The 15453-nt window shown below is 49.1% G+C and overlaps 1 protein-coding gene across 1 annotated transcript in view; it reads left to right on the top strand.

Moving 5' to 3' along the window:
• Nucleotides 1-15453, top strand: part of Rfx8 (RFX family member 8, lacking RFX DNA binding domain) — a 62656-nt gene that overhangs the window by 9746 nt on the left and 37457 nt on the right. Inside the window, exons 3-4 of the mRNA XM_005400761.1 lie at nt 5000-5061; nt 6658-6744. Coding sequence (XP_005400818.2) covers nt 5000-5061; nt 6658-6744 — 149 coding nt within the window. The remainder of the gene's footprint in view (nt 1-4999; nt 5062-6657; nt 6745-15453) is intronic.

Here is a 15453-nt window from a genome sequence, read left to right as displayed (position 1 = left end):
CACCCACGCCATCTGACCTGCTAATGGGATGGGGAGGGGACAATGGCTGGAAAGTTGTCCTCTGCTGGTGTCCATGGCTGGGCCCTGTCCCCGGCGCCGCCTAGGGCGTGTTCCAGTGTGTGTTCCTGAGTGTAACTTGCCATCAGGCCATGCAATCCAGGGTCCCCTTCACCAGCTCTTTCTTGCACGTGCCCACCCAACTCCGGGCCACTGATGGGACCCAGCCAACCTCGGCCTGCAGCGACTGTGGGTTGAGCCCAGACAGCAGCTATCCCTAGACCCAGCCAGCCCTCCGTTTCCTTGCTGCCCACAGGAGTTCAGGCTGAGGCCAGACTCAAGCAAGAGGCCCCACAGAGAGCTCTGAAGGAACTGGAAGCGCCCAGCTTAGGTGTCAGGAGCTCACCCCTTCCTGCAGTGCTGCCCAGGGAGAGGCTGCACGCGCAGCAGGAAGTGCCTCGCTACTTCCTCTCTGACTCACCTGGCTGCACAGCCTTGAGTATGTAGGACCCAGTGAATGTTGGCTAAGGACTCAAGGACACCCTGTTTGTGGCCCCTTGCACCAGCCTATCATATAGATACTATGTGGGGGAACACACAGGCAGACGGGGGGGGGGTGAATGGACTGACAGATGGATGGATAGATGGGTATGGGAGAGGATGACTGACAGATGGAGGGACAGACAGATAAGGGAGATAGAAAGACCCCCTCTGGAGACTTTCTCCTTCCCAATTTGATTTTGTCTCCTCTGTAGGCCTTGGGTACTGGAAGAGCTCTTATCGTTTCTCTATCTGCTGGTTACACCAGTCATAAAGACATCCTTGGTTAACTCCTTCTTCAGTTGTTTTCATTTGATGATGCTGTTTCCTTATCAGGACTGAGCAGAGAGATAAATACCTAGGTAGATATAAGATGGATAACAGATGCAGATGGAAACATAAATACATATAGAGGTAGATTGCTATGGATAGATATAAAGATACATATACAGATAGTTATAGAGGTAACTTGATAAAGATAGATATGGAGATAGGAAGACGTATATAGAGATAGTTACAGAGACACATAGAGCTAAAGGTAGGCAGAGGTAGGTACAGGGATGAAAAGACAGACAATACAACTTTTAACAGCATAAGCTCAGACTCACTTTTTAGCTCACAACCCTGAGTGAGTTATTTAACTATATTGTCCCACAACTGTCATCTGTGAGGATATTAATAGCGGTAACGTTAATAATGCCTACTTCATGATGTTCTTAAAAGAAATGAATGAGAAAGTGCATATAAAGGGAGTAAAAAAACCATTCTGGCAGACAAGGAATATTAACTTTTATTGTTAGCATGCCTGTTTTTCTCTCAAAATATCATAAACATTTTCACATTAAATCACTCTCAGTTGCATGTTGTACAATGGCTGTAAAAGCTTTTTGGACTCTACCATCATTTACTTAACCATATTCCTTTCTGGGGATACAGGTTGGTTGTAATTTTTCTCTGTTCTGAGCAATACAAACCTCTATCAGTACTGGTTATTTCCCTAGAATAGATTCTCCATTATGGTTTATGTCCCCCTAAAGCCTCATGTGCTCATAGGTGGGGCTTGGGGAGTGATTGCATCATGGGAGTGTGATACTCATTGATGGATTCGTCCACTGGTGAGTTTATAGCTAAACGTGATGATGGGAGGTGAAGCCTGGTTGGAGGAGGTGGTCACTGGGGGCGTGGCCTGGGCAGGTCTACCTCCCTCTTCCTCCCTTGATCTCTCTGCTTCATGTCCACCCTGCCATGAGCAAGCCTCCCCTGCCATGCTTCCCTGCCTTGGAGCTAGCTGACTATGGACTGAAATCTTTACAAAGTGTGAGCTAAAATAAACCTTTCTTCCTTTAAATTGAGGGTATTGGGTATTGCATCTCAGCATCAAGAAAGTAACTAAGACACCTGCCATATTGCTCCCCATATCAAATTGTAAACCATTATAATCAGCTCACCACCCCGTGACAATTCATGATATTCTTACACAAACCCATGTATTCCTATTCAGGAGACGTTTATTCAGTGAAAGCAATATTCAGCCACTTCCGCTGCACTTGTCAGATTACTAGAGAAGTTAAGTACTGTACTTTTGCACAAGCATTGGTCATGGGAATCTCACATGTGTACACATTATCACCAGACGGTTCTCTGCTAGAGTACAGGGTGACCACTCCTTCCCCCAAATGCTTGGAACTAGAGGTGCTTCAGATTTTGCAAGGTTGTAATGAGATATCTTGTGGAGAAGGTGAGACCTAAATCTAAATTTGAAATTCAGTTCTGTTTCACACACTCCTTATGCACATAGCCTGAAGGTAATTTTACACACTAGTTTAACCTTGTGCTTGGAACACAATTTTACAGTGGGGAATTTTCTACTTATGGCATCTTATCAGTGCTTAAAATGTTTCAGATTTGGGACATTTTTGAATCTGACTTTTCAGATTAGATATGTTTGATTTGAATTTGTTTTTTTCCTAGTGATTGGTAGAAGCTCTCTCTGTCGTACAACTTATTTAACTTCATTGTATTTTTTGCAAGTAATTACCTCAGGGGTTTTTTTTCATTTTAACTGTAGCATACCTGCTCATGAATGAAATCACAGGATAATCTGAAGCTAGAGTTATTCAGTAATATATAATAATGTACAGATTATTATGTTGCCAGCAAACCCAAAAGTTCACTTCTGCATCTCTGAAATACGGCATCATTTCCCAGGGCGTCACATCTGAGCTCCTGCCATGCTTTCCAATAATTTCTTTAGGTACCTAGTATTTGCATCTTGATTTTATTTTACAATGAAACAGGAAGATTTTGAATGATTTTCTTAAGATGATTTGTTGGCGATAGAAGCGTCTGGCCTTTCATTCTACATTTACGCTTGGCTGACTTCGGCTGTGACTTTTGTCATTTATTTTTCTTCTGTACATCTTGCGCCCCCTCCCTGCCTGAAGGACCCTTGATTTGCACACGTGACCACAGTGCTGCCCTGTGGCAGTTGTGCCTTCCGCACCCAGGCTTGTGTCGTCTTCCGGCAGGAAGAGTCGGACAAAAGATTTCACCGAGTTTCCTCTGAATCCTGCTCTTTGGAGCCAATACAAACGGAAGAGGGGACACGAGGGGAAGCCAAGCAGAAATAAGCTGCCCGGCCGACAGGACAGGAGCAGAGGTGATTTCAGGACAGCTCCGCTCAGGAAGGCTTCCGGTCCGTCTGGCGGTTTCACCACCCCCCGGTGCTCTGGTTGACAGGCCTGCCCAGGATGCCACGCGCGCCATTGGCTTCCTCTGATAAGGAAACGGGAACAGACTCTCAGGGATCACAAGCAGAACATCAGTGCCCAGAGCTGGAGATAAGTGAATCAGAAGTAGCCAGGGTGCTTCAGCGTTTCCAAGCATTCGCTAGTGAAGTCTTGAAACAGAAAGTGAGGTAAAGAGACGAAGAACAAAAAGTCAAAATTACTCACACATCACAAAAAGAGGAAAGCAGCACACTTGTAACACCTCACAGGATAGACTGCGGGGCGGCTATTCACAACCCCCATTTCCAGGGAATTTCTGATAACCAGAAGAGATGGTGACGTAAGATGCTGCAGGGGGAGTAAAATGCAGAACAGCAGATATGCTAATGAGGGTTACTGGTGATCTACCACAGACCCCCGGAGTCGTGCGCTCATTGAGGCCTTGGAAAAAGACCAGGACGAATGGCGCGGAAGTACACGTGCTTCATCTTGGTGCCGGGGACAGAAGCCAGGGCCTCCTGCGTGCTGAGCATGCGCTCTGCCACCGAGCCGCACCCCAGCCCTGGCACCCGGCTTTTCTAATTTTTATTTTTATTGGCACACGTTCGCAGTACACGATGATGACTCTCCTCACCTGGAGTCGGGTGCCTGTGCACGGCCAGTCCTCGTCCTCCGCGCGCGCCCCGCCCTCACGGCCCCGCCTCCCTCTCTTGGGCCCCTTCCCTTTTGCAAAAGATCTAGCTCCCTGTTTCCTTTTGTCTATCCTTTATTTTGCTCTTTCATTTATTTATACTTTGGATTTCTCACATAAGAGAAGTCATGCAATAGTTAAGCTTGCATGTCTGATTTATTTCACTTAACATGGTGATCTCAGGGCTGGGGATTTAGCTCAGCGGCACAGCGCCTGCCTGGCAGGTTCGAGGTCATGAGTTCGCTTCCCGGTACCGGACAAAAAAAGAAAAAGTTATGGTCTCAAGATGCATCTAGTTGCCTACAAATGCCTCAGTCTTATCCTTCTTTCTGGCAGAGTAGTAGTCCAGTGCATATAAACGTGACATTTTCTTTATCCACTTATCTGCCGATGGACGTATATAATGGTACCTTGGTTTACAAACTTTTTTTTTTTCAGTATTTTTGGGAAAATGGATGTGTTTGTGTTTGTGTGGGGAAGGTGGCCACAGTGGTGGTTGTTGCCTGATGTGGGGTTTGAAAACAGGGGCAAAATTTTGCCAAACACTTCCATTTGCAAACCAAATTGTTTGCAAACAGAAGCAGTTGTGAACTGAGGTATTACTGTAGGCTGCTTCCAAGATTTAGCTGTTGTGAGTTGTGTGCCTATATACATACACTGTGTGTGCATACACTCTGATATGATTTCTTTAATTCTTTTGGGAAGATGCCCAGAAAGGAAATGGCTGGGTCAAATGGAACTTCTAGTTTTAGTTTGCTGGGGAATCTCCACACCGATTTCCATAGTGAAATGGTTGCACCAGTTCACATTCCCACCAACAAGGACAAGGGTTCCTTTCTTGGAACGGGGGTTTAAAAGGCAGTTTTCTCTGAGCAGTGTGTTCTCTCTTCCAAACTTGTCTGGTCTGATTTTTTCCCCAAGATCTCACTTACATTATCTTCTTTATAATCAGGAAAGAGAAAGCGAACTGGAATATTCTAAGAGCAGGGAGTTTGTCGCTCCGCGTTGGGACTGCAGCTCCAAATCTGGCTTCTCTCCACAGCTCGTGCACCTGGCCTTTCCTGATCTCGGCACCCGCAGACTGGGGACCAGAGGCAGCGCCAGGTAGTGTCGCAACTTTGTTCTCTTTGCAGTGTTAAAAACAAGGATTTCAGGAACTGCAAACTATAAGTAACAGGTCTTACCAAATAATGCCCATAGCTCCAATTAAACCCTGTGTCCAAAAGCATTCAGGTGACAATAGAATGCAATAGAAAGTCACTGTATACGTATGTTTTTCCCACACTTTAAATGTTTAGACAAGTGAATGTCTATTGAAATATTTGAGTAATTATGCACATGAAGTAATGAATTCTCTTAGTTATTCTTTGAACTAAAGTTTCTTGTTCCTTTGCTGAATTTTTAAATGTTTTCCTGTTATAATTAGTGCCTATCATCACAGAATATTAGGTTTCCTTGTGTGTAATAGATCATGATCATATCCACCTCTGCCCTCCTTCCCTCCTTCCTGCATAGTAATAACCTCCTACTTTCACGGCGTCTGGTTTAGGTCCACATATCCAGGAAAACATGCAATGTCTGTCTTTCTGAGTGGCCTATTTCACTCAACATGGTGATCTCCAGTGCCATCCATTTTCCTGCAAACAACAAAATTTCATTCTTTTTACGGCTGAACAGTACCACATTGTAAAAATATATATATACTGCATTGCGCATTTGTGCACCACGTTCTCTTTGTCTATTCCTCTGTCCATGAACAGGCACTTCTCTTGGCTACGGTGAGTTGTGCTGCCATAAACACCGGTGTGCGGCCTTCCCTAGGAATGACGGCTTTCCTTGCCTCAGGTTTAGACCGAGTGAACTGAGCAGGCGTCCTGCTAGCACATCAGGTTATACGCAGGAGCCCAGGCCCACCTCCAGTTTTCAGAAAGGAAATTCTCCCATGATCAGAGGCATTATTACCGTAATTGTCGAGCAGTTATTACAATCATTTGTCGATGTGTTAAATCGAGGTGGAAACAAGTGAGAAGGCTGGGAAGCCGAGTTAGAGGAGTCATTCCCTCCCCCTCTCCCTCCAGCCACAGAGAAAGAGGAGACAGTGGGGGCTTTACCACACTCAGTACTGTGCAGTGAGGCGCTGGGTTCAGCAGAAGAGAGCGGGGCTCAGGCACTTGGGTCCAAGGAAAGTGAAACTCAGGCACCAAAATGAGACCGCAGTGCGGCTGCAATGGGCTGCTTCCTCCGAACCCGCAGCAGGTGGGAAAGCCATCGGGCGCACTTACCTACTTACGGCCCCAGCTCAGTGACCAGCGCACGGCGAGTATGAGGTGTTTCCCTCCCTGACTAGGCCCTGGGCTCCTCCTGCCACCCAGCATGGAGAGAGCTTTCCCTGGGTGGTGACAGGCATGATCACCACCCAGGGGAAAAGGTCCACATTCAAAATTCACAGTTTGGTTTCCACTGAATGAGGACCACTTTCCCGCCATTATGCAGTTAAACTCCTCACCTGAATGATCACAAGTCCAGGACTGTCTGTGATAGGAACGTGCTTGTCCACCAACCAGAGCTTGTTCAACCCAGAGAACAATTAGCTTTTCTGAATGAATGGAGTCAGTGGTGAAGTCCAGAGATGAACTCGGGGTCTTTATTGGCCACTTGCGCTGTGTGAGGCATCATTTTAAAGCTGGCCTTTATTTCCAGGTATCATTATGATGGAATCTATATAAAGAAGAGTTCTTTCTTCTATTCTCAGTATTGCTGCCTCCCGGGTGAGAAAAGGAGTCCCAGGTGAGTGTCTGCCTAGGGCTCCTTGGCTGTGGGTGGAAACTGTCTGCGTTTCAGTCGTATCCAGCTGGCTTCTAGACTGTTCCCCCATCAGTCCTTCTCAGGATAGGAACACACAGCACATCGACACCCCTCTGACCAGTGCGCCTTTGTCTGTCTCAGGCAATGTTATTGGCTGGGGAAATCCATTTCTTGTTCATTTCCTTGTGTTTTCTTCAATTGGATTATCATCCTAATTGCCAAAGCCATTTTTCACTGCGTCTTTGCCCTTCTCTGCTTTTCTGCATAATTTGACACAATTGGCTGCCTCTTTCTGGAAGCTTCCTTTAGCCCTCGGGACTCTGGGCCACCCATCCCTCACTCTCCCCCCGCCCCAGTGACTTTGCGGTCCGCCTCCCCCACTGAGAGTAGCATTTCCCAAGATCTGCTCTCCCTACTGCTCGGCTCTTTCACCCATCAGCTCCCTCGGACAGGCAGATGGCTCTTAAATGGTTTTCATTGGCCCTCACCCCACCCACTTCCTAGGAACTCAACTCTGGCTGTTTACTGGACGTTCCCATCCACACGACCCACAAGAGCCTCACCCCCAGTATGTGGACATCCAAATTTATCTTCTCCTCCCAAGTTGCCTCACCTCTTGGCTTCCTTATTTCGGTCTATGACACCAAAAGAGAGAACCTATACAGCGTACCCACAACCCCCTCGACTCCCTGGGGTCATAAAAACCTGTTGATTCCTTCTTTCCTGTTCCTTTGGCTCACACTGATGTTTCCTTTAAGCCCTTGTCATCTTAGGCTAAGGTTACAGGTGACCCCACGTACATGAGGGGCCCCAACCATCCAAGCAAACCCAGCTCTGACCCGGTCTCCTTCTTCTGCTTCTCTTCCCGTTCACCACCTGCCTCCCTCCCCAGCAGTGCTGCTGAACTCACGGACTGTCCCCCAGGCCTTCATCAGCATCAGTAGATGACTGAACGTCCAAATCACCAAAGGCACTTCCGTTCCACTTGTAGCCCAGCATAACCATTAATAGTGCCCCCTTTTCTCTGAAAGGTGATCGAGTTGGTCAATAAATTATAGCAGCCTCTGTGGTCACCCTTTGTCTGAGATCTTTTGGGCATGAAGAGCTACTGAGGAGGAGAGATAGAAGTCTCCAGAACGGCCACACATGGACACTTCCCCCTGATGGCTTAGTTGTGGAGCTAAAATGTGCATTTGCTCTGAGGCAGAATGTGACATGACAAGTGTCAGAAATGTACTAAAGTCATCCAAGGGGGAGAGCATGCATTCAAGGTGGGAGATTGTAAAGGGCCCGTGAGTGAGTTGGGCTTTTGGCCTTTGAGGACAGATCAGAGTTCTAAGTAGAGGAGCAGAGAGAGGCAAGAGAACACAGGACATCCAGGCTGATGCAGGAAGGGAAGAAAAGAAGGAAGGTGAACACTTGGACTTCTTCCTGCGTGGAAGTGCGTGGAGGAGCTATGATAGAGCCTGAACCTAGAGGGAAACTCAAAGGTCCAAGACCACCAGGCTGGGGCAGTCTTGTTATAAGCCCTGGAGAAGCTTCCTTTGATAAGCAGGTAGTATCATCATTGAAGCCTCCATAAACACAGAAACCACAGAGCTCTGGTTGTTTTTGTTCTGCTGTGTTTTGTGTTCCTCCAAAATTCACAATGAACCCAATCCCAAGGCAACAGTGGTAAGAGGTGAGGACTTTGTGAGTGATTTGATCACATGGACATTAATGCCATAAGAGACTTCCTAGAGCTGCCTGCCCCTTCCATCTCCTCTGCCATGTGAGCTTGCAGCCTTTGTCCTTCTGCCCTTCCACTTTCTGCCATGGAAGATCCAGAAGCAAGGTGCCACTTAGGAAAAGAGAGCCTTCACCAGGCACCGAATTGGCTAGGGCTGCCATCTTGGACTTCCTGGCCTCCAGAACTGTGAGACATGAATTTCTTTTGTTTACAAATTACTCAGTTGATAGTGCTTTGCTATAGCTGCAGGGACAGATGAAGGGGTATCCCCAGTGAAAGTGATGCTGAAGAACTGGGAACTGGGAATCATGGTTTAAGAACAGATCAGAAGGCAGGGGGCATGGGGCCCGGCTCCTGCCAACCCCCAAAAGAGCACCAGACCAGAAAGGAAGGAGGGTCAGGGAGGCCTCGGGATGGGGGAGCTGGTTCAGTCGGCATCCATGGAAGGGCGCAGAGGTGACTCAGCCACGCCTGTCCCCGCAAAACCTCAGATGCAACCTCAAATCAAGCCGTTGTGTTCTACTTCAAACCACCTCTTCCTCTTCCATCTCTTATTCATAGCTTAGTCACAGAGGAAAAAATTACATTCACAGAAATAGAGAAGTTCAGGCAGGGAGAGGCTACAGTGAGAGCTTCTTTTCAGTTAGGGTCAGATTTCTTGATGCGGAGGAGGCCTTCTTATCCCCCTGCCCACTGCACTCTCCTGAAGGCTCAGCTGAGGTCTGCAGCCTTTGTCTGCTCCAGAGCACCCAGAAGCCACTCAATGAACAGACATCTGGGGAGCCCTGCACACGATCAGGCAGGCACTCTGCAGAGTGTCCCTTAAGGGTCCCAGGGCTCTGCGTTGGTTTTGGATGTCATAGAGATGGGGCTGGAACTGGTCTTCAAGGAGGAACAGGAGGAGGCATTGCCATGTAACCATCGGGGAGCGGGAGCAGGAGTGCTACAGTGGCCAGGAGAAGATGGAGAGTGACTACTGATTGCATATGGCAGACTCCTTGGCCAAAACATGACTAAGCTGGAAATCAGGAACAGCATAACTAAAAAAAAAAAAAAAAAAAAAATTGTCAGTTAAAAATCTCAATTCAAAACTAGGCCCAGTAGTGCACAACTATAATTCCAGCTATTTTGGAGGCTGAGGCAGGAGGATTGCAAGTCTAGCCTGAGGAGCTTAGTGAGAACCTGTTTCAAAATAAGAAACTGAGCTCAGTGGTAGAGCACCTCTGAGTTCAATCCCCAGTACTATGGCACAAAAAATAAATGACACTGATTTATTCATGAGACGCCACCAGCAAGCACCGTTATGTACTCTGTGCGACGAATATTTAGTAATTGGTGAACTTTAAAGTGCTGGATGATGAAGAGATTTTTAAAAGCACAAAGATTTAAGAGTTTCTTACCAACGCCACAGGTCAAGAAATCCTACACGTATATGTTAGACAGCAAAGATACGGAGAAGGGCACATTGTTAAGAATCAGTGAGCTGTATTGGTGACAGTGTGGTCTGTTTTATTAAATAGCTTTTCTGTGAAAACCAGTGTTACAGATTCCTCTTAAAAATTATTAGGTTTCCAAGTGAAAATTTGTCTACTGTCAGGTTCTGGAAGCTGGAACTCGTCCCCTGTTCCCGTCTTTGTCTCCACATTGATCTGGTCCCCACTATAGAGAGCCCTTCCCGGTCCTCGTTGCAGCCCAAGAAGTTTGTATTTGCAATCCCATAAAAAGTTATTGGAATTCTAGTGAGTTAATTCCAATCTACCACTTCCAGTGCAACCCATGGCGAGAATAAAGCCACTAAGGCATATTTGTCTTCTGGGGAGCCAAGAGGTGCTAAGTCCAGCCACAGTGATGGCCACCCAGAACAAAGGCCTCGACACAAGGCTGAACCCAGGTTTTATTCATTCATGACGAAGGGAGTGGCTTGAGGATGAGTGACTGTGAGAACCGTGGGAAGTAGATGAGTGCCGTGAGCTGGGCTAGGCAGAAGGCCTGAAATCACCTCTGCCATGTGCAGAGAGAAGGATCCAGAGAGAGTCATCTGCAGAGCGCATTGGACATAGTATCTAATGTTTTGGGGTCAATGCTTCAGCTCTGATGTGTAATCTTTCAAGCCCCAGGAAGTCATAGCCTCTATTCCCAAAGCTTGATCCCAGCTGACAGCACGGAGCATTGGCTCACACATGCCGCCTCCTCTTGACTCACTTGAGGGAGCAAAGAGGGTTCTGGGGAAACACACCTGCCACCTGCAAAGATTACCATCAGCACCTGGCTAGACCGATATGCATTGCTTAAAGCCAGTTGAAGGGATAAGGAAAAGTCCTAGCCAGCTCTGTACATGTCAGCACATGGAAATAGGGTCAGGCTCGCTCAGCCAAAACAGAAGCACTTGCTCCTCTTTCAAGGAGCTGCCTAGGTGGTCCTCCACACCCACTACAGTAAGCCAGGTGTGCTCCCGCTGCTGTGGTCAGCAGAGCACAGGATAACAGGGCCTCTCCTCTGGTTGAGCTGTCGGCAGCCATAAAGACAAGAAAAAGATGAGATCCGAAGAGCAGAGGAGGGCAGCGAGGGGAGCCCCCCAACAATGTCATTTGAGAATAAAAGTGAATAAAGGACCAGCAAGGGAAAGCTGGAGATGGTGCCTCAGGCAGGCAGGGGAAAGAGCAGATGCAAAGGGCCAGGGGCAGGGATAAGTGCAGACAATAGCAAGGCAGTGGGGGTGGAGCCTGGGAGAGGAGTGAGAGAGTGGGAGGGGAGGACCCCCAAGCAGGCTGTGAGGGAGGGGACAGAGAGACCTGGTGGGAGGTTCTTGCAGCAGCCTGGGCAGAGATAGCCCTTCGGATTTGTTACTGGAATACTCCAATCCTCCGAAGCAGCAGCAGTGTGCAGCATATGCGTGTACGAGAGCAGAGACAGGCTGGGCACACTGTCAATCCAGCGCACTGGGAGGCTGAAGCAGGAGCACCACAAGTTTAAGCCCAGCCTGAAAAACAGCGACTGAGTGAGACCCTAGATTAAAAAAAAGAAAAAAGTTGGGGTAGGGAGCTGCAGATGCAGCTCAGAGTGAAAACTCTGTGCTTATTCCCAGAACTACAGAAAAAAGTAAGGAGGGTGGGTACATGCTGGCTGACTGGCTCCACCACTGGGAAGCTGTGTGGCCTTGGGCAAGTCACTCACCCTCTCTGTCTCAATTTCCTCATCCACTCCACAAACATTATTACAGTATCTAGTGCATGAGGCCATTGTGAGGATTAAATAAATACTTAGAACAACATCTGGCCACAGAGTAAGGCCACAGAGTAAGGTCTTTTTGTAAAATTTATTTTAAAGAGTAAAAGAAGGACAACACAGCAATAGGGGGACTCACTGAATTACAGACAAAGTGGTAGGACATTATCAATGGTTGTTATTTTACGTATTCATATCTTCAAGATAGTTTCTCAGGAAAACAAATAGACAAATAATAGTGAGTTACGGACAAAAGTGGCAGGAAATTATCAATGGTTGTTGTACTGTATCTTGGTTTCTCCAAAGTGGTCTCTAGGGAAAACAAATAGAGCTCTACAGGAGTGACCGATCAAATAATCATTGACTATTCTCGATGGTTGTTGTTGAAAACACGTAGTAACAAATGTACATCCATTTACGAAATAGCATAGGAACAATACAAACATTACAGAGTTATGGACAGATTGGTAGGAAATCATCACTGGCTGCTGCAATACATGCAATACACTGCATCCTCACAGTGGTTTCTCAGGAAAACAAAGATATGCAAGAAAGATCCAACAAGTAGTTACAGCCCAAGGGTTGCGAAAAATAGCGGATTACCTCCTCATCAGTGCTTCCCTCACTGAGGTGTGACGGCTGGAAGGAAGGCCAGGACTGAAAAGAAGGACCAAGAGACCAGCACCAGTGTCCAGCAACGGGCCATCCACTTTTTCCTCTATAGTCATGATTTCTCAGGGTTCCTCCTCAGAGACAACGGTCCTTCTCCATGAAGGCGGTTCTACAGGATCTGAATATCGGGCACCCATGTAACCCATGAAGTCTCGGTGCAGTCCTCTCCAGAGCTCCACTCGCTCCTCCATCACAGCCTGTACAGTTAGGGGGAGACTGGCCTCCAGGGGTCTCCCAGGGTATTGCGCCAGGTCCTCCTGGTTTCCGGCTCCCGAATGGCTCCCGCGTCCCCAGTCAGCCTGACCTCTGAGTCGTCGGGCATCAGTACTCTCGAGTTCTCCGAGTCCTTGTTCAGCAGCTGCTCCTCCACTGGCTCCGGACCTCTCTGGCTCTCAAGGGCAGGGCCAAGAGCGACCCGCCGTGTGGCATGTTTTCCCAGAGGTTTCTCCGTGTCAGGATGGTTCATGCACGTCTCCAGGCAGGCCTATTGTGTTGGTGCTTCTCTGTGGTGTGGCAGTTCTCGACCGCAAAGGTCTTTTTTTTTAAGGGCAGGGTCTTGCTATGTAGTCCAGCTGACCTTCAATTCATTATGTAGCCCAGGCTGGCCTCCAACTCATGGCGGTTCTCCTGCCTCAGCCTCCCGAGTGCTGGAATTACAGGCGCGTGCTCTGGGCTCTGGCGCATTTGTTCCATCCCTGAGTGATGTTTCATGGTGCTGGTACTGGTGTGTGATTCTAGCTCTGTAATTTCCCCTCGGTTCTTTCATGTGACTGTCATTTCTTTAGTGAGGCTTTCTCTCTTTCCCTTTGCTTGGAGAGAATTTGTAATTCCTTGCTGGAGCACTGAGAACGACTGCTTGGAAGTCCTTGTCAGAGAATCCCACTTGCGCCCCCTTTGCCCTTTGGCCTGCGTCGTCTCTCTCAGATCGAGGCTCATCTGGCTTTGAGATTCTGGCGAGTTTCTGTCACCCCTGGACGTTGGGGCTGCGCTGCCAGTCGACTCCTGTTGCTGGTTCAACCCTGTGTCTGAGACAAGGGCTGTCGGCCTCCTCGGGCTGAGCCCATCAGCTCTGTGATGCCCCTGGAAGGCAGCTTAGCCTTGCAAGCCCTGCCCTGCTGCGCCCTGGCGCTCCCTTCCGGTCCCGCTGGGACTTCTGACTGAGTCCTGCCCTTGCAGGGCCTGAACCGTCGTCGATGGCCACGTGGGGGCAGCACTGGGCCTGGGTGTCCCTGTGCCCCTGGGGGACCCGGGTTCTGCTGACCCCTCCCAGGACAGCAGGGCACGTGGTGTTGGATGGGGACCTGACCAGTGTGGTTCTCCTGCGCCCCCCCACAGGCCAGCCTCTGCCCTGGGGAGGGCGGGGGTGGCCAGCGCTTGGGGCACCGAAGCAGCTGCTGTGCCCTGCTGGGTTGTGGGGACAAGACTAGAATGCCCTCCAGGTCGCTGTCAGCCCCTCCCTTTGCAGAGAAACGTCTCCTTCCCACCAGGAGCGACAGGGCTGCCAAGGGACACCCAGCCACCGAAAGTCCCCTGGTCCAGGAAACCTCCGTGTCCCGAGGCGGAGACTGCCCTCCTATCCCCAAGAGGAGCCAAGGCCCCAAGGCCAAGGGGAAGCCCCCCACGCCCCCTCAGGAGGCACCGGCAGGGAACAGATCCACTCACTGTGGAATTAAGCTTTTGAAAACCAAAGACACAGAGACAACCGCTTGATATCAGCTGGAGAGATGACACACGACCTCTGACAGAGTCCAGTGACAGCGTTTCTCACGGAAACCCCTCTGAGGGCGGGAAGGAGACGGCGCTGTGATTTTCAAGGGCTGGGAGAGAAGAGCTGTCAGCCACAGCATCTGTATCCCACTAATATCCGTCAGAACTGAAGGAGACGTAAAGACTTTCTCGCATGAAGGGAGACAAAGAATTTGTCTCCAGCTGGCCCACCTTAAAGACAGGCTAAAGGAAATCCTTGAGAGAGAACGGAGCCCTGGGGAGTCCAGGAAGAAACAACGCAAAGAGCAGAAGTCCAGGAGCACACAAGAGACCGTCCTGTCTCTGCGTGAGCTCTGTACGTCAGATTTGATGACTGAAATGAAAATCACAGCCTCTGACACTCAAGATGGTGATAGTGCAGCGTGGGGCAGAGAAGGAGCCCACAGGGAAGAGGTGTCCACACCTCGCAACAGCAGGTAAGTCACGTGTGCACACTGTGATACTCAGACGACCTCTGTGGGGAACGGACAGAGACCTCCCCAGAAGAACTCTGATTAGGGGAGGGCGCTCGGGGGAGAGCACTTGGTGCCATGCAGGTGGCCCTGGCTTCAGCCCGCAGCAGCAGAGACAAGAAACGCCAAAACTATGCCGTCATCCTAGAACACGTTCACAGTAACTCTCAGAAACAGAAGAAAACAGGAACAGAGAAATGGGAAACGGCAAACAGCAAATAGAGAACCAGGAGCAGCGTGGCAGAGTTCAACGCCAGTGTGCTGTGGTGACCTATAAGGGACCTGCAAACGCCAACCTAAAGGTGAGATGGGCAGAATAAATTTAAGAAGAAAAAAACATGACTCAGGTACACACTGGCACCGAGAAACCCATTTCAAGCTCTGTGACAGCCAGGTTGGAAGTAAAAGGCTGAAAAGATGAATGCTACGAAAACATGACCGGTGAGGAATGGCCGCGCCCATGTGGAATGAGGTAGACCTTGAGCTCAGGACACAGAGGGCATCTCAGAGCGGTGCAAAGCTCAGCCAATGAACGAGCTGCCCTCCTTCGGTTGCAGTCTGGATTCAAGAGCTGGGATCACCGCCGTGTGCTGGGAACCCCCAAGCCCACCCCCGCTTTTGGAATCCGCACAACTCCAGGACTTGGCATATAATTGTACTCCGCACTCCCTGGAGCTGGTCACACTAGTGCCCTCTGCCTAGGGCAGGCCCAGATCACAGGCTGAGGAAAAGGGCAGCGGGCAGCCAGCACAGACCACATGTCCTGCGCTGTCACTGCACTGAGAGTGTCCAGGTCCCCAGGCGCCGGCCAGGGCCCTTGTAGAGACCTCTCCAGGGACAGCGCCT

The sequence above is a fragment of the Chinchilla lanigera genome, unplaced genomic scaffold, assembly GCF_000276665.1.
Source record: "Chinchilla lanigera isolate Chin_1 unplaced genomic scaffold, ChiLan1.0 scaffold00069, whole genome shotgun sequence".
NCBI classification, from domain to species: Eukaryota; Metazoa; Chordata; class Mammalia; order Rodentia; family Chinchillidae; genus Chinchilla; species Chinchilla lanigera.
This window is presented reverse-complemented; position numbering and strand designations above follow the sequence as displayed.